The 19,781-nt window shown below is 36.8% G+C and overlaps 1 protein-coding gene across 2 annotated transcripts in view; it reads left to right on the plus strand.

Annotated features, from left to right (window-relative positions):
* Positions 1–19,781, plus strand: part of Usp47 (ubiquitin specific peptidase 47) — a 92,265-nt gene that overhangs the window by 51,530 nt on the left and 20,954 nt on the right. For both annotated transcript variants that reach the window (XM_051192689.1, XM_051192690.1), the window contains 7 exons: positions 8,840–8,935; positions 9,027–9,179; positions 12,248–12,415; positions 15,638–15,769; positions 16,324–16,400; positions 16,843–16,898; positions 19,168–19,280. In XM_051192689.1, coding sequence (XP_051048646.1) covers positions 8,840–8,935; positions 9,027–9,179; positions 12,248–12,415; positions 15,638–15,769; positions 16,324–16,400; positions 16,843–16,898; positions 19,168–19,280 — 795 coding nt within the window. The remainder of the gene's footprint in view (positions 1–8,839; positions 8,936–9,026; positions 9,180–12,247; positions 12,416–15,637; positions 15,770–16,323; positions 16,401–16,842; positions 16,899–19,167; positions 19,281–19,781) is intronic.

Consider the following 19,781-nt stretch of genomic DNA (forward strand, 5'->3'; position numbering starts at 1 on the left):
CATAGAAGAATCAAAACAGCACCACCATTTGATAGAACTCTAATTGACATTTATCAAATGCCCCATTCAGCTGCAGAGTACACATTTAAATAGCCACAAAATATAGGCCAGATAGGCCAAAGCTTGGGCTGTAAAAATACTCTTAAAAATTTTAAATCACATTATGTGATTTCTAACCACAGTGAAGCCGGCATAAATGCCACTAGCAGAAAGAAAACAGAAAACAACCAAATGGTTAGAATACCACATGAAAGAGATGAAGAGAGTAAAGGCTGAAAGAACATTTATACATCATGTACCTGGACAAAGGAATATCTAGAACATGTGAAGAATTTCTAAGCCATCAGTTTTTGGGATTTTGTTGCTTTTTTTTTTTTTTTTTTCTTCCACAATCCACTTTGAAAATTAACAAACGAATCACCAGCATTTCATCAGAGTGGACATTCAAGAAAAAAACAGCATCTAAATAACATAGATCAACCAAGTAGAAGAAGATCTCAATAGGAGTTTTAAGAACTCTTATAACTGAATTAAAATGAAATTATAATATCAAATTTAAGACACAGGTATCAAAATTTTGAAAGTAAAACAATATTGAATGGTTAGTTTAAAAAGTAAAAATGTCAGTAGTCTTAAGGTTTTACCTATCCTGGAAAAACAAAAGCCAAAGAAACTCATTGAAAGCAATTATATAATAATAATACTTTCTAAAAAGAATGGAGATCAGTGAAGAGAATGTCAATAAAGCATTTTGTTCTTAAAAAAAAAAAAAAGGAGGTTTTACAACCCTATTGCAAGACTAACAAAAAAGAGATAACAAAAATTGTCAGCATTGGGATGAAAAAGAAATCACTCATCAATTACTTAAGCACAAACTGCAACCAAGTACAAATTAGGTGACTTCAAAGTCATATGACTAGTGAGCTACTTAAAAACTTCGTAACTGAAAAAAATTGGAAAAAGAAATTTTCAAATCTGAATTGTTTCAGAGGACACTTGTCCTAAAAATTTTAAGAACAAAATATTAATTCAACATAATCTCTTAAAAAAAAAAAAAAAAAAAAAGGAAAATTCCTTCCAAGGCTTCTTCCCTTCCCTATCCAGATTGTCTAAGCAAAGATATTTGTTCTTAGCACTGTGTTTAATATGGCCCAGTCAAATGGAAGGAGCAAGGACTAAGCTGACCTCCTCCTGTATTTAATATACATGATTGTATAGGAAATCCTAAGGCAGGTTTAAAACAAGCAGATAATAAAGCAAACTAAAGTAACTTTACAAGACTATAAGATAAGTATTCAAAAGTCATTGTTTTTCAGGGTACTAATAATGAATATGTGAAAATGAAATTAAAAATAATAGTATTACTTTTAATCCTAAAAAAACAAATGGAAATGGAAAAACAGTAACAAAAAACCCACATATATTGGACTCCTATACTGAAAACCAGAAAAACTCTGGGAAAGGTGTTTAAATGGATAAATACATTGATTGAAGATTCAGCATAGTAAAGATATCAGTTCTCAAAAAATTATATGGTTGTAATATAGATCTTATTGAGGGCCACCAAGACTTTTAATAGCATATATTAATATGAACTACAATAACAAAATATTTCTTCTAAAAAGAGTAAAGTGGAAGGAACAGACCTACTGAAATTGGAATGAATGCTACTTAGCAATAAAGAGCCTTTTCATATTTCTGCAATCATTGGAATACTGTGGTATTGACACAGGGATAATTGAACAGAAAACTCAGAAATAAATTCATACACATATGCCCAACTGAGTTTTTTACAGACAGGAAAATAATTCAAGAAAGGTAGGATGGAATATTCAAGTAATGCTGCCTACTGTCTACCATTAACATCCATCTCACATAGATGAACCTTGCTAGCCATGTAAGTGTGAAGGCCTGATTTTTTAATCCCCAGAGTTCACATAGAAGTTGAGCATGTTGACACAAACCAGTACTTAAAGTGCTGGGGAGATGGAGAAAAGAAGATACTTGAGGTTTACTAGGAAGATACCCAAGATTTGCTAGGAAGATTTCCAAGGTTGGCTAGCTGGCCAGTCTAGTCATGTTCAGTAAGAGACCCTTTCTGTAAAAATCAGGTGAAAAACAATTGAGAAGGACACCCAACACTGATTTCTGACTTCACTATGTAGACACACCTATGCACATACACATTCACACACATACACAAAATAATTATGGCAGTTAAAGCTGCTGACAATGCAGAAAAACTGGGTTATGTTGCTGGTATAAATGTAAACAATCTTTATGAAACTGAATACATGATTGATGCAAGTCCCAGTAACTCTATTCTGGACCATTTATCCAAAAGAAGTAAATTCATGTTCATATAGAAATGTGTACATTAATATTGGTTGCATTTTTATTGTTAGTATTCAAAAGCTGAAGTAAGCTGAGATTTACTTTAACAAGTAAATGATTAAATATATTTCTGTATATATAAGCATGAAAAGGACCAAATGGTTAATACAGTCACTGATTTGAATGAGTATGTAGGATATGATGCTGTATGGAAGAAAGCCAGTTGCAAAAGTTTGCATAATGTCTGATTTTATTTACATAAACTTGGTCATGTAAATGTCTTTTATAACTACATTTTAGAACTATACAACTGATTGACCATTACTAGACTTATGAATTTGGTCAGTTCCATTCTTTATATAAAAATGATCTAATGCCTTTGCTGTCCTGTAAGATAAAGGACCCAACACAGATAATAAATATGCATAGAACTTAATACACAGACTGGGGCCAACAGTGAAATTGGACTGTTTGAGTGAGGAAGACAGATCATATTAGTGTCATTATTACCATTGTGTTGTTCTGTAGTTTACAAAGCATCAGCCTTGGGAAACAGGACAACTTACACAGAATATCTTTAGGTAATATTAATTCTTGCAAGTATGTGCAAATTTATAATTCTTAGAGATTAAAATGAAAAAATTAATGAATGAACAAATAGCTTAGGTTAAGATATCTAGAGTTTTTTCCCTGACTCATGGCAAAGTATCTCAGGGAGAAGGTTGAATGTTGCCATCTTTAAAGAAACATGTTATTCAAGACCAGGCTACAGAAACCCACAGAGACAGCTTACCTGAACAAGGAGGAGCTAATGGGCCCCCAGACTGATAGCTGGTTATCCAGCATTAGACCGACTCAGACCCCCTGAACATGGGTCTCAGTTAGAAGGCCTGGGCAGTCTAAAAGACCTTTGAGAGTGGAACCAGGATGTATTCCTGGTGCACAAAAGGACTTTGAGAGTCCATCCCCCATGAGGGGTACTCCCTTAGCCTAGAGGCAGGAGGGAGGGCCTAGTAACTACTCCAAATGACTTGACAGGTTTTGATGATCCCTCCTGGAAGGCATCACCCTCCCTGTGGAGTGGGGGTGGGGGTGAGGGTAAGAGGGGAGGGAGGGTCAGGGGGCATAGGAAGGAGGGAGAAAAAAATGAGAGAGAGAAAAAAAAAAAAACATGCTACTTTGCTCTGTGTCACCAGCAAGAATTGCTCACTGCATCTGTCATGCAGGAGTTAGTGCTCAGTACTTTGTTCCAGTTTGTATTGTTTGTTCAGTGTAGAAAATAATCATTTTAATACTGGTTCCCCCATTCTGAACAAAGCAAATGTTAAATGGTGAAGAGAAAAACTGCGTCTGTGGATAATACAGTTAGGCTGGTAGTCAAGGATTGGGGTGGTACTGTTTCTTCCACTTGCAGTTGTGCTTGGATTATATGTATTGCTATAAAATTGTGATGATCTGGCTTTTTACTTGCTGAAGTAAAAATCTAAAAATTCTCCTTGTTCTACTTTGGTTTCTGAAAAGTACAGTCTACAACTGTATATGCAGTTAAATTATTCTTAGTATATGAGGAAGAGAATGGCCTATAATAGCAAAACTTGTCACGCTAAAATGATACAGTCACAATTTTGAGCAAATTTTTTAGAAGCATAATTTGTTAACAGATTAACATACAAAACTATAGCTTATAGGAAGCAGTGCTGTGATGTTCTGTTCTGTGTGCTAACAGCAGCACAGTGTTGGTAACATTTTGTTCACTTTTTGTTGCCCAGGACCTATTACTTTTTGATCCCTAAAATACACTACAGTGTGAGTTTTAGTTACTACCTCACAGTAAGTGCAGAACCTCTTTAAACATTTTAGCCTGTCACTTACATGATTTATCAAATGGACAGATGAGTTGACACTAATCTTTCTAGCCAGCTAATTTTATTTTATTATTACCTTGTTGATACACCATTATTAAGCTCATGATATATTAATTCATCCTTATCTGGCTTCTGGAATATCTGCACATATCCCTCAAAGCCCAAACACTGGGTATAATGAAAGTAAAATCCATGTAACACAGGGTCTGCACTGCTGGGAAATGGAAGTTAATGCACTATTTATAAGTAGCAAACTAGACATGAAGTTTAAACTGATTTTTCCATTACTGCTGCTAGCTTGTATGTCTGAAGCATATAATTTGCATATTAAGAAACCAAACTATAAAGAGAAGAAGCACACTCAGGAAGTACACATGCCCAGTGAGTGAGCATAGACTGGGGCTGGTAATCTATGGTGCTTGCTGTAGGGAAGTGGTTTTATAGTGCTCAGGATTAGGAATAGCAGCCTTGGAAGTGAATAAAGAAGACTGATTCTTCAGGATCAGGGTAAACAATGTGAAGAAAACAAGAAAAAAAAAAGAAGAAGCTGCCTACAAAAACGAAAGGAGACCATACTCTCCCTTGTATCTGTCCAAGAAACAAGATCTTTCCTAAGCTAATAAGGAAAGTCTGCTCAAACTAAATAGTGCTGTACCTGAAGGTTCAGGAAGACCAGATTTTTGCTCCTCGTGTTATAAAGCCATAAGTATTTTGTAGTGCCTGCCCCCCTCTCTCCTGTCCAATGCTGATGAGCTCAGAGTACCTGATGTTCTCTTTTCCAGACACTCCATACACTACCCACACTACAAGCTTGTAGAAGAACGTCTCCATCCTCTAAGTGCCTTACAGTGAGGAAAGAAATGTCAGTAAGAGCAAACCATAACAGTTCTTAAACCAGCAACACAGAACCTGGGCTCTCCACTGTCAGGAAAACTGAATTCATCAAACTCATTAAATAAATAAATAAATAAATAAATAAATAAATAAATAAATAAATAAATAAATCCCACAAATGAAGACTAGATCAGAATGGTCAAGAAAGGATGAAATTTAGGGGCAACTAAACAAAAATGAGAGATACAAATGTGAAAAAGATATTTGGCTGTGGGAAGGTGCTCGAGTATAAAATGTGAAGATAAACATGCATTGAACTGACAGCTAAATTACAAGCCAGAAGAAATGTTCAGGAAATCAAAACAATGGTGAGGCTCCCTTTGAAGTACTTCCACATGAGTCAGAAAGGCATTTTAATGAATTCTTAAACATCACAAGGATAAGTTGTACTATTGTCACCCCTTCAAAGAATAGATTGTGGTGGCAGAGTAACAATCTCAAGAAACTTCAACAATGGTACAAACCAATATTAGATATCCAAGCCAAGTTTTTCTTCAGTTATGACAGCAATGAAAAGGCAAGGTTGAACAGTTAGGTTCATTGATACCCTGTTCATGAACAGTGCCGAATCCAACCCACAAGACAGGACAAAACGAAGTGGGAGTATGGTTTAGGCAGGGGCATGATGTGTTACCTGTGCTTAAAGTACAAAGAATACCCACTTTACAACCAAGGAAAGGGAGAGGGCCAAAGTAAGATCACAGGTTATTTATATGGGGACAGCAGTTGTATGGTACTGATCAAGATAAAAGCAAAGCATGTCAGTCATATCAAATGTAAATTCAGATAGGCATGTGTTACCTGTTAAAGACTGCTAGTGAATATTCAAAACCAGAGATAGAATGTTGATAAGACTTGGGATTTTAGCACGTTCTCTATGAATCTTTTGTCTTCAAGGGGAAAATACAAACTCTTTAGTGGAGAAATGACTAGGCAATTAAAGAAGTTAAGGACTGCAAATAGCCTGTGACCATGATGCCCTTAAAAGATTTCACCATTACTTACCTATTAATCTACTAATAAGTGATGTGGAAAGTGATTCTGAACATAGAGAACATCAGACAGCCCAGGCTGCAGAATGTCATGAGATAGCTAGTCTCTAAGAGAATGTTCTGTGGGTTTAAGAAATCTTAACACACAGCCTAGTATATTCTGTATTCTAGTAATTGCTAGGATTGGAACATGAACTGCCAAAAGTACTTTACCAGTATTAAATTTCCCTAAGTTTAGTAACTATACTTATGTACAGAATTCCCACTCAAGTATTAAGATGTAATATATGCTATGTGAACTTAAACTCATGGTTTGCGAAAAGTATGTAATACCAGAGACAGAAAAACCGTTTTTTTTTTTTTTTTTTAAAAAAATTAAGCTTAATTTTGTAGAACCATCTGTTGAAACAAATGTGTTGATGCATGCCTTTTATCCCAGCATTTACAAATCAGAGGCCAGCCTGGTTATATAAGTTCCCAAACAGCCAGAGGTATATATAATATATATAAGAGATCCTGTCTAAAAAAAAAAAAAAAATCACTGCTATGAACTGTCAGAGACCAAGACATGGTTTAATAAAAATTTAAAGTTTTAAAGTTGTGTGGTGTTGCTCTCTCTTATTTAAATTTTTTTTTTTTTTTTTTTTTTTTTTTTTTGAGGCAAGGTTTTATTGTGTAGCTTTGGCTGCCTTGGACCTAGCTCTGTAGACCAGGCTGGCCTTGAACTCAAAGAGATCTACCTGCCTCTGTTTCCTGAATGCTGGGATCAAAGGCGTACCACCAGCAGCAGCAACTGTAAGTCTGTTTTTCGTTTTTTTTTTGTTTTGTTTTGTTTTTTTTTTTTTTTTTTTTTTTTTGTTTTTGTTTTTGTTTTTAAAGTTTCTTTTTCTTCCTTTGTATTAAAAGGAATTTTTCCTTTTCCTTTTTTTAGAATATGCTTCAGAGAGAAAAAGAAATTTTTTTTTCCAAATGTGTTCTTGCCTGTGGTAGCCTGTGAAACGTTTAGTTGTATATTAAAAACAGCCTGTTTGGTGCTTCCATGTGAGATGAGAAAGCGTAGGAGATGAGATGAGTTTTCAAGCACTTGGTTATCTTGTCAGTCTCTTATTTTGTTTCAAAGTAATCTGTGTCAAACGGTAGTGGAGAGTTGATCTGTGAGCCAAACAGACCATTTTACAATTAAGTCCATTTAGCAAGTTTGAGCTTCTTTATCTTTTGGGGAACAATGTGTTTACCAAACATAATTGAAGATGCTTTCCTTATCCTCTTCTTGGTATGTAATGTGTTGTCAATAGTTCTTCTGGTTAGAGCATGTGTATAGGAAAGATACCATCAGTTGAAATTTGAGACTATGCACCCATCTTATTTTCTTATGTTGAGTATTGTTTTAATTGACTTGCTAGTGATTAAAGTTTTTGTATCTACCAACTTTTTGTCTCTGTCTTAAGACTGTCCTGAGAAGAGAAAAACATATGGCTCTCCTGTGTGAAAGTCCAAGAACCTGCATGCCTCTGACAGCAAGAGCAATAACACATGGCAATGGGAGGTTTTAGTTATCAGTAGTGCAGGCTGACATGACTGTAGTGATTAAGGATGACTGTGAATTTTAAAGATGGGTCATATGAGGACAGTTATAAGTGCCTATAAAGAAAGTTGAACTGATACAGACATGTCTCTAAGATATATGCAAGTACTTCCTAAAGATCAGGACTTCACTTTCTTTATTATTCAGTCAACATCACAATGTAAAAGTCAGAAATCAGGTATGCAATACTGATCAAAGCAATTTTTATGAAGAATTAAGTAAAATAATTTTAATATAACTTTTAATGATAATTATAACATTTTGCTGTTAATTTTATTACTTTTTAAGATTAGTTTTCTAACCATTCCATGCATAACAGTTGTGGTAATTCAGTGTTTCATACTTAAGACATTGCCATTAAATAGTATTTTTTATTTACTTTTTAAAATGAAATTTAGATTTATTTATTTATTTTATATAACCAAGTCCATTTAAATGAAAACAAACATTTATAGACAATATTTGGGAATTTGGTTGTCGTTCTTTCCAAACTACTTCCTGCTGGTAAGGGGCACTGTCATGGGGGATTCGAAGAAGATGCAGAAATCCTGGCTGTAGTCTGTAAGGCTGCTTTGTCCAGCTGTTTTGAATGTAGGATCACCTGGTACTCTGTTTCAGGCGGTCTGGCTTGATCAAACATTAGTCTGGAAGGAATCCACAGCTTTTCATTTTCTGTGGAAACAAAAATAGAAATCCTTTTCCCCAGTATTTACTTTTCTTTTATTAATTTAATTTTTACATTTCAGTCCCAGTTCCCCCTCCCTCCTCTCCTCCCACTCATTCTACTTCCTCCCTCCTCCCATCTGCTCTACAGAGAGGGTAACGCCTCCCATAGGAAGTCTACTAAGTCTGTCCCATCATCTAGTTGAGGGAGGACCAAGGTACCTCTCCACTCCCACACCCCTGTGTCTAGGCTGAGCATGGGCTCCACTAAGTCAGTTTGTGCATTAGTGTTAGATCTTGAACCCACTGCCAGTGGCCTCATATATTGTCCCAGTCACACCATTGTCACCTATGTTAAGGGAGTCTAGTTTGGTCTTATGCAGATTCCCCATTTGTCAGACTTGAATCAGTGATCTTTCACTAGCTCTGATTAGCTAAATATTTTTTAAGTAATTTTTAAAGCAATTTTTAAGTGATTATAAGATAGTTACTTTTTTTCTAACTAGGAAGAAGCATTGCATGCATTTATTCAGCCAGAGATCTTGGATGGCCCAAATCAATATTTTTGTGAACGTTGTAAGAAGAAGTGTGATGCTCGTAAGGTAAGAGGCATATAAATATTATTATGTAATTGTCTGAGATGATTTCAGTATTCAAATCCATTTGTACCCCTAACCACACGTTTCTTTTTAGGGTCTTCGGTTTTTGCATTTTCCTTATCTGCTGACCTTACAATTGAAAAGATTTGATTTTGATTATACAACCATGCATAGAATTAAACTGAATGATCGAATGTCATTTCCAGAGGAGTTGGATATGAGCACATTTATTGATATTGAAGATGAGGTAAATACTTCATTCATTTTCTTGTTTACTTTTCATTATATAATTTTTGTTTTAATTTTTTAATGTTTCTTTAGGTATATAGGTGTTGTGCCTGGATGTATGTCTGTATGTCACATGTGTGCCTAGTGCCCTTGTTGACCAGAAGAGAGTGTTGTAACCTTTGAAACTAGAGGTAGAGACAGTTGTGAGCTGCCATGTGGAGGCTGGAATCAAAGTGGTATCCTATGGGAAGGCAGCCAGTGATCTTAGCACTGAGCTATCTCTCCAGCCCCATATGAATTAAGACTGATACATTTGAAGTATCCTCTTGACAGAAGCTTCCTCTTTCCTCACTTTACAATGATATATTGCATGAGAAGACTATTGCTTTTCGTACATTACATTTCAAGTATTGCTATTTGGTTGGAATAGTATAAGCTCTTCAAGAGACAAAAAGTTTTCACCTTTGGGATTTTCTCTTGAATTTGGCTAATAATCTTGTTTCATAATTTCTTTCTTACTGAAACTGTGTGCTATAGCTGGATTTCTGATCTTTACTACACATGGAGCAAAAATATGTGAGTGAATGAAACAAAGTAGCATATGACCTTAATGTCTCCTATTTGCACTCCCTTTTCAAGAATTAAGGTACTTGGCTACTCCAACATAGGTTTGGTATCTCTTAAATTAACTAAATCAGAAAGACAAACATACAGGAGGTTTTGTCTATTTCCCTTTTTAAATTACTGTTTTGTTTTACCTTGAAACTTTAAATAGTTTGAACTTGGGATTTAGATGAAAACAGGAAAGATTCATCAATTTCTTTCTATTCATTGACCTCCCAGGACTTTCTAGCGTTATTTAATTTTTTAAAAATTTGTGTTATCCTGCTTGATTCTTTATGATGTTTTCCTGATTGTGTTGTATGAAACATTTATAGTCAGGAAGGATACTTGTTACAGGGTGATAAACCCGTGCTACTTCTAAGAGTTTTGTGTGCTTGTTTGTTTTTCTGATTGCAACTGATTACCAATTGTAAAATTTATGTTCTTTCAGGCGCTCAAATTTATAAATGATCATCAAGTTTCAGTTAGTATTTGTCTTAGTTAGGGTTACTATTACTCTGATAAAACACCAAAAGCAAGTTTGGAAGGAAAGGGGTTTTTTTGTTCATTGATGAACTCAGATCAGGAACTCAGTCAGTGCAGGAACCTTGATGCAGAGACCATGGAGGGGTGCAATTTATTGGCTTGCTCCCCATGGCTAGTTCAGTCTGCTTTCTTATAGAACCCAGAACTACCAGCCTAGGGATGGCCCCACCCATATTGGTTCTGTCCCTCCTACTTCAATCACTAACAATAAAAATGCCCAACTTGGGGCTGGCGAGTAATTTAGAGCGCTGACTGCTCTTCCAGAGGACCTATGTTCAATTTCCAGCACCCACATAGCAGCTAACAACTGTCTGTAACTACAAGTCTGACATATTCACACAGATATACATGCCCACAAAACACCAATGCAAATAAAATAAAAATAAATTATTTTAAGAAGGAAAGAAAGGAAATGCCCTGCAGGCTTACCTGCAGCTTGATCTTATGGAAGCTTTTTGTCAATGGAGGTTCCCTCCTCTCATATGACTGCAGTATGTGTCAAGTTTACATAAAACTAGCCAGCACAATATTTGTGTGGCTATGTTAAAAACATTGAGCTTATTCAGCAAACAGATTTTTTTTTCCCGCATCTCATTTGTGATGTGCCAGTCTTGGTAGGGGGTGAATTCTAGTCTCTGTGCCATGTGGCTTTCATGTGTTCGTGTTAACTGCTTTACTCACTCTCCACTCTGCCCCTGCAGCACCCTTTATTTAGTGCTAGTAAGCCCCAGAGATAACGTGCTAGGATACTTGATAGCATCCTAGGTAAATCACCAAACTCTGACCTTCATTTTCCTATGTAGCTATTATAAGAAGCTGCTATAGCTTCAGTGGATGTTTACTGCTTAACTACAGCCAGTGAACATTTGCAGAGAACTAATAGAGTAGGAGGTCAGGCTGGATGTGCACACCTGTAGAGAGAAAGATGGAGAAGGAATAACAAGATTGAATTTTGCTTTACTAAAGTTAGGAAATCTACCCAAAGTCTGTTAAACTTCAGAGGTGATATAGTCTACATCAAATTTCTGCTTAGCTGAAAATCTGATCAGTGTCCTGTATATTACTGACATATTTGTTGGAAAGTGAAACCTATCCAAGGGGGTAGGGAATGCAAATTTTGTTTGCTTACTTACTGTTTGCTTGGAGTTTGGAGGTACCCCCCACCCCTTGGATTTGTTTTTGAGACAGTCCTGGCTAGCCTGCAGTTAGCAGTTCTTATTGTCTCTGTATCCCGAATGCTGGAATTACGAGTTGGTGCTGTCATACTCAGCTTGCATTTCAGAAGGTGAAGTTCACCTTCATTTTGTCTCAAACTTCCTTGAAGGAAGAAGATTGCACTGCATACTAGATGCTGTACTTAGAAAAGGCTATTGACAACAACAAAAATTATTCGTGCTGTGTATTACTTGGTTTCAAGAACTTAAATGCAGTGCTTCCATCTTAGAGAAATCTTAACTTGTGTCAATAAAACATTGTAGGTATGTGTGTGAAATGTTAGGAAAAGAGAGGAGTGTGTTCTTGGAGATTCTAAGAAGTAGAAATGGAATTTCTAACAAGTAGAAATTTAAGTCTGGGTAGCTGTGAATTGAAAGCATTCAAGCATGGAAGCCTCTGCCCTGAATACACCAGACTGTGAAGTTCTCATGGACAGATAGATGACTTAGTTCTCTTTCTATTTTGACACTTACACAGTAATCACAGAGAACATTTTGTTCGAATTGGAAACAGAAGATGTAGTTTGGAGCTTAGGGTAGTTGGTGTCACAAATGCTGCTGCAGAAAAAAATGATTATTTTGTACCTAACATCTGAGTTTAAGAGAAAACGGATATACTTATAACAAATGTTTCTCTTAGTCAGAAAATGTTAAACTATTTCAACATGGTAGAAGATATAGGTAAAAGTTTGAATATCTTTTTAAGATAATTGTGTCTTATTAGAAATCTCCTCAAACTGAAAGTTGCACTGATAGTGGAGCAGAAAATGAAGGCAGTTGCCACAGTGACCAGATGAGCAATGATTTCTCCACGGATGATGCTGTTGATGAAGGGATATGCCTGGAGAGCAGTAGTGGGACTGAGAAGATTACAAAACCTGGCCTGGAAAAGGTACCTGTTATGAAGTTATTGGTATTAGGTGCTGAGCAGTCTAAGCAAGTGACCCACCAGAGAGCTATACTCCCAGTTCCCTGCATATTTTAATTAAGAGAGATAGTAATTTCTGAACTTTTGTATTATTTTGTGCTTCATTCTTTAAAATGAAGACTTAAAAAAAAGAAATTGTGACGGATGTGATCTTAATTGTATTTTGGGAAATACTACTTGCAGATGGAGTACTAATTTTTGGGAGATTATACTGTGTTGAAAGTTAGGTTATGCCTTAGTGTTTATCAAACCTCCAAATCCATTGTCTTCACTGAGTTTTCTCATAGAAGAAAATGAGAGTATTGAACTTGATTTGTTGCATTTTCAGAATTCTGACAATGGTACATTTCTGAAAGAGTTCGTAATCATGGTTATCTAGAACTTGCAACCTCAGAATTTTCCAGAAACATAATGGGGGTTGCTAATTACAGTTAAATTTTAAAATGTTACTACCAACCACCTGATACACACCTGGAATCTCAGCACTTAGGTAGCAGAGGCAGGAGGATCTCTTTGAGTAACTGATTCCAACCAGCAAGGGCTACGGAATGTGCTGTTTTTAAAAAAAATAATTTTTTTCATCACAAATTCTTGATTACAGGTAAATTTTGAAATCTGCCTATTGTTTACTTTGATTAATCTTAGTTTTGGCAATAAAATTTGAACTATACAAGTTTTCAGAGTTTGTTCTAGAAGTTTCACTTTGTAATAATTATAATCAGTTTAATGTTATTTAAGACAAATTGAAATGTGCTGGAACTTGATTTTGGAGGTCCAGGTACTCTTTCAGCAAAGAAGAAAGAAGAAAGAACAATGGAAGTGTGCTTACCTAGCATTCCCAAGGTCTGGATTTGTTTCCTAGTACTACAAAACCGAAAGAAAGTGGAGAGCTCCTAAAGAAAAATGAATGAGATCTGACAGGCCCATGCAACAGAACGCACCTGTGATCCCACAATATAGAATAGAAGCAGAGAATTGTGCTGCAAATTTGAGTCTAGCATGGTCTCACAATGCTTGTTCTGGTCCAGAGAGAGTTGCAGCGCAAGACCCTTTCTCAAAAAACAAATTTTAATAAAAACCTTGCTTGCCCATTTGGAGAATCTGCTTAGGATAAATGGTCTTTTTGTGTCATAACCTTTCCTGGAGACTCTTATTTTATTTTATGTGTATGGGTGTTTTGCCTGCATGTCTGTACACCATTTGTGTACTTGGTATCCTCAGAGGCTAGAAGAGGATGTCTAGAAATGCAAGTGATTGTGAGTGCTAGGAACTGAACCCCCAGTCCTCTGGAAAGGCAGCCAGTGCTCTTAATCACTGAGCCATCTCTCCAGCCTTGGGAACTCTATTTTTATTCACTCCAGGTAGAGATGGCGATGACAGACCAGAGAAAGGGTTCCTTCCAAGTCCAGCTTGGTGAACCAGTGAGTTTATTGGACTTCTTTAATGGAGCATGATGACTCTTAGGCAGCTCTATCACCAAAAAGCCCACTCCAAACATGGGTAACTACTTACAAGAGCCTCCCTTTGAAGCACCTTGTTAACTACTGCTTATATAACCTGAGCCTCTTAGTTGATAAAATTCCTGTTTTTAGGTGGTTGTGGAGTTTTTAAGATTAAATATATAGTATGTATGTATGTGTACCTTGTGCATACTAGTACTTGTAGAGCGCAGAAAAAGGTGGTTGTGAGCTACAATATGGGTGCTGGGAACCAAACTTAGATCTCCTCTGCAAGAGCAGCAAGTGCCCTTTAACCTCTGAACTGTCTCTCCAGCCACCTTGTGAATTTCATATAAACCATCTGTGCTGTTAACATCTTCTTCTCTATCATGTTTGGGTTTTTTGGTTTTTTGTTTTTGGGGTTTTTTGTTTGTTTGTTTGTTTGTTTTGGTTTTGTTTGTTTGTTTTAGGTAGTTGGTTGTCTGGTTTGGTTTGGTTTAGTTTTTCAAGACAGTGTTTCAAGACAGTCCTGGCTGTACTTTGTAGACCAGGCTGGCCTTGAACTCACAGAGATCTGCCCACCTCTGCTTCCCAAGTGCTGGAATTAAAGGCATGCGCCACCACTGCCTGACCTGTTTGGGGTTTTTGAAACAGTCTCATTTTATAGTTCAGACTAGTCCCAAACTACTTTATAGCTGGGACTGGCCTTGAATTCACAGCTGTTGTCAGTCTTTAGCCTCTCAAGTGCTAAGATTACAGGCCTAAACTACTGCTCCTTGTTGGTTTTGGAGATGAAAATACAGGTAGCCGGAATCTCTAGTAGTGCTAATTGTTTTGGGGACATTAAATACCAAGGCTTCTAAAGGGAAAAGTAATTCAAGCTAGTGTCCTGGCACATGACTTGTAAAATTTAGCTCTTGGAATGCTGATCTAGGAGAGTCATAAGTTTGAGGCCTACCCTAGGCAACATGATGGATTCAAAACCACCTAGGCAACTTAGACCCTATCTCAAAATGAAAAATAACAAAGAGAAGCAATGCATATAGCCAGGTGCTGGAGCACTTGCCTAACATCTATGAGTTAACTCTCCACTAGCAACAAAAGAACAAAGAAAAAATAGAGAAAAGTTTGTGTGTGTGTGTGTGTGTGTGTGTGTGTGTGTGTGTAGCTGTGATTGTTGTGAACCAGGCTGGCTTTAAACTCAGAATTCTGTCTGCCTCTGCCTCCCAGGTGCTGTAATTTAAAGTGTAAGCCACCATTCCTGGCTTTGATTCATTATAGATATAAATACCACATTAATATGTTACTTATCAAAAATACTGCACAAATACATTAGAAGATAGTTCAAATTACTGTCAGAAACAGAATTTTATTCAAAGATAAAAAAGCAATGTGTTGGTAATTTCTTGATCTTGACTATGCAAATTAAAATAGCCTTCTCTTTGGTACCTACTTCACAAAATTTCAGACTATTTTTTCGTAAATAATCAAGCAAGCATATGCTTATAGACATATGTAGTTCCAAGGATCACAAGACAGCATAATAAAAATGTGAAGAAATATACTGAATGAAACCTGTTTCATGCTATTTTTTGGTAACTTGCTATTTTAATGTTGCCGAAGGGACAAGTTAGCTTACCATAGAATAGTGGTCACATTACTTAATTCTGCATCCATAGGAAATAAGGGGTTTCAAATAAGGGTTTTGTAATCATCTCTTCCAACCTTCTTTTTCTTCTCTCCTTAGAACTCCCTGATGTATGAGCTTTTCTCGGTGATGGTGCATTCAGGGAGTGCTGCTGGAGGTCACTATTACGCTTGCATAAAGTCATTCAGTGATGAGCAGTGGTACAGTTTCAATGACCAGCATGTGAGCAGGGTAAGACTCCTGAAGTAGAGAAGTTACCCAGTGGCAGGGTGTTTGTTCAGAGCTGAGACGTCTATGATATCTCCACCAAACCAGTCTTCCATTGTTAGCAGTGTCCTTGTTCTACTTTGTTAGAACTTGTTACATGTTTCCAATTTATATTACACCTTTCCTCTAGCCCTTACCCTTCTTCTTATGTACTCCTTTGAATGATGTGGGACTAGGATCCTTTGAGCCTCACTCAACAGGGCAATCACTGGTAAACTGAATTATCTGTGTGGTGCTTGTTGAAGATGACACAATACATCTAATTCAGAGACTACAAGGTTGGATTAGAGTTGGAGTTCGTGGTTCACCAGCAGTTTCTAGCACTGGTGAGGCTGAGACAGAGGATTTCCCAGAGTTCAAACTCAGTCAGGGCTACAGATTAAGAACCTGTCTCAAGGAAAAAAAACAAAACAAAACAAAACAAAAAAAAAACTAAAATATTGGGTTACATATTTACATGTGACATTAATGTAATGGTATCATTGGTTTTTACAAAAGAGTAATGTTACAACTTTTAGATAACACAAGAAGACATTAAGAAGACACACGGTGGGTCTTCAGGAAGCAGAGGCTACTACTCTAGTGCTTTTGCAAGGTAAGCAATAGCATGTTGATGTGCTGGAGTGAGTTGTAAAGCGTTACCCATGGGTCAGCAGAATACAAGCCATAGGTGTCTGTTCATAAGTGCTGGGTGATGTGTCCCCACTATAACAGCTGAGGTGTAGCACAGACTGAGACTTTTTTTTTTTTTTCTGCTTGCCGCCTCCTAGTAAAGCGGTTTGCCCAGCCCTGACTTAGCTGTAGTAGACATTGAGGTGCACAGCCTTCGTGACACCATCACAGTGTTACCAAAAGGAGATGTTTTAACCTTTTCATAATTGCACCATTAACAGCAAGGAAGAAGTCTCCTTTCTTTCTGAAATGTTTTAATTTTAATATGTCTGTGAATGGTGGTATGATTTTATGATTATTTCAAAGAAAAAACCTAGTATTTCAAATAAAGATTTACCTATTAATCTTTTTTATATTTCTCCTAGCTCAACAAATGCATATATGCTGATATACAGACTGAAGGACCCAACAAGAAATGCAAGTATGTTAGCCCATCATAAAGTCATTTCTTTGGCACATCTTGCAAACCTTGATAACTGCTTTTAGGTGATAGAACAGTTAACAGCTAGGACTTTTTATGCCTGGGAGAGGGAATTATTAACACTGTTATAAAGTAATACTAAGTGTTAAAAAAAAGAGAGAAAAAGAAAACTTGACAATCTGTAGAGCTTGCAACTCTAGTTACTTGTAGGCTGAGTGAAGCAAGAGGATTACGAGTCTGAGGCCTACTGATAATTTAGCAAGACCTTGTCTCAAAATAGTAATTTTAAAGGAACTCAGACCACAGCTCAGTGATAGAGTTCTTGATTAGCATTCACAAGTCCCAGAGTTCTGATAACCAGTACTACACATAGTCACACACACAAGCAGGCATTCACTTACAAGCACACCCACACACAGGTTGGAATACTTTGTAATACACTTTCTCTTCATTAAATGAATTAGGTGTGTACTTTAAGTAAGATTGTATCCTATGCAGCACTCACAACTCATTGACTGCCTGTTCTAGAGCAAATCACTTGACCTTTCTGAGTCTTTGCAGAATTATAGATTGGAAATAATGATATGATACCTTATATAGTTGCTACACATGAATGAAACAACACTTTAGAGCTTTGCAGCATAGCTAGTATGCAGTGAAAGCTCAAATTAGGTACTGCTTGTTTCAGGTTCAAGCTTTTTGGGTTTGTTAATATTTACATAGTTTGAGAGAGAACTCTACATGGCCTGAAATACTTCAAAAATATCTTAGAATAGAGAATTAAGTATCACATTTTATTTAATTAAGGATCTTAAAATTTTTTTTCTGAATCTAATACATATCCTTTATTATATTAATCTTACTAAGAATCCCAGGAGCCAACAAGATGGCTCAACTGGTAAAAGACAATTGCTGCCAAGTCTGATGGCCTGATTTCAAAGCTGCCCTCTGAATTCCCAGAAATAATCTTGAGTATAAAGTATATTTGTCCTTGTTATTTATATTTTTGATTGTTATTGCTTTAAACTCTTTAGTTCTTAGGGGTTTTTTGTTTGTTTGTTTGTTGTTCTTGCCAGTTCTTACTGACTCACTATATTAGAAACATTAGGGTGTGTTTTACTATAGATGCATACACAGATGATGAGTTTGCTCATATTCTTTTCATAATTTAAAAAAACAATCACTAGCTTTGATCTCCACGTTTATTTTTAGGAGCTGGTGTGCTCTTGGTATATCTGTTTCAACTATTATTTTTTTGTGAACAAAAGTTAGTTTTTAGACTCAGTCAATGCAAGGCTTAAAACATAGCCATCATTTCAGCAAATGTATATTTCAAGACCTTTAGATTCACTGGTGACAAAGCCAGGATTGTAAACCATGTACTCTATGTGCTTCACAGTAGGCAGTGCAGTGCTTCAGCCCTTGGCTAACTCCCCAACTCTAGTTCTATGGTAAACACCTGGTTTAGGGGAGGGGGTGGGCAAATGGCTGTGTTACCTGGTTGGAATGCTTTTTAGCTAGTTGATTACAGGAAGGTGTCCTGTACAACCAACTAGAGAAGATTGTTTGTTTGAACTAGAACTGATTTCTAGAAACATTGCATTTTTACTCTTTATAGGGCATATTGATACTCATTGTTCTTCTTAAAGGCAAACAAACATTCATTGGCTTTATTCATGTGTCTTAATTTTATATTGTTTCTTATGTGCTTTTAAGTCACATGTAACTGTGTAGCTACAGTTTTGTACCTGTGCCTTCTTTGGTTAGAAGGCAGCTAAAGGCTACATTGAGGAGGAAAGGAAGGTAGTAATGCTATTAGAGTGTAGTAATAATCACGTATGTAGCAACAGTAGCTTTTACTCTTTTGCAGTATATTCAAGGCAATAACTAAGGCCAGGCACTTTTCAGCCAAGGTCTGGACAAGTAAAGTTGCCTAAGGCCAAATGGTTCCATGGTAATAGCACAATTTGAAATAAAAAGTTTAATTCCAGCACTCGGGAGGCAGAGGCAGATGGATCTCTGTGAGTTTGAGACCAGGCTGGTCTACAAGAGCTAGTTCCAGGACAGGCTCCAAAGCCACAGAGAGACCTGTCTCAAAGAAAAAAAACCTGAAATCTCATTGAATTCTCCTAGGATTTGAGCCATTTACTAAGTCTGAATATGATTTCACTATCAATACTTCTTCACTATTGCCTGGAAGAAGCTTCTGTGCAGTAGAACAGAAAGACTATAAGAAGCTGCTCTGAATGACACTATTTTATGTTCCTAGAATTTCTAGAAGTGGATGAGTACCCAGAACACATTAAGAACCTGGTGCAGAAAGAGAGAGAATTGGAAGAACAGGAAAAGAGACAACGAGAAATTGAACGCAACACATGCAAGGTTTGACTCCATGATTGTGGTTGACAAATGCTGTTGAAGTTTGCTCCTCTGACTGCTGTCATTCTTGTGGCAACCCAGAACTGGTTCTGCCCATGTGGTCGTTAGGCAGTGTGGCTTTACCAGTGGTAAAGGATGAGCTAATTTTGTACTGAAGCATGGTGATATATAGCATGGTGCTCAGTGCTTACATAGCTAGCTGCATGAGGCAGGCATTCCCCATATCCTAATGAAGGAAGGACTGAGAAATGCACAGAAATGAAGGCCACACTTCAGTTATTCTCCAGCTGCCCTCTCTGTTCTCCCTTTAAAATCCTTAAACAGGTGGGAATGGTGGTGCATGCCTTGAATCCCAGCACTTGGGAGGCAGAAGCCGGCAGATCTCTGAGTTCTAAGTCAGCCAGGTCTACACAGAGAAACCTTGTCTTGAAAAACCAAAAGAAAGAATTGGTTTTTCTTTGACAATGAAGAAAAATTCTATCTGCTGCCAGATGTGATAGAACA

Source organism: Phodopus roborovskii, unplaced genomic scaffold, assembly GCF_943737965.1.
Source record: "Phodopus roborovskii unplaced genomic scaffold, PHOROB, whole genome shotgun sequence".
Lineage (NCBI taxonomy): Eukaryota > Metazoa > Chordata > Mammalia > Rodentia > Cricetidae > Phodopus > Phodopus roborovskii.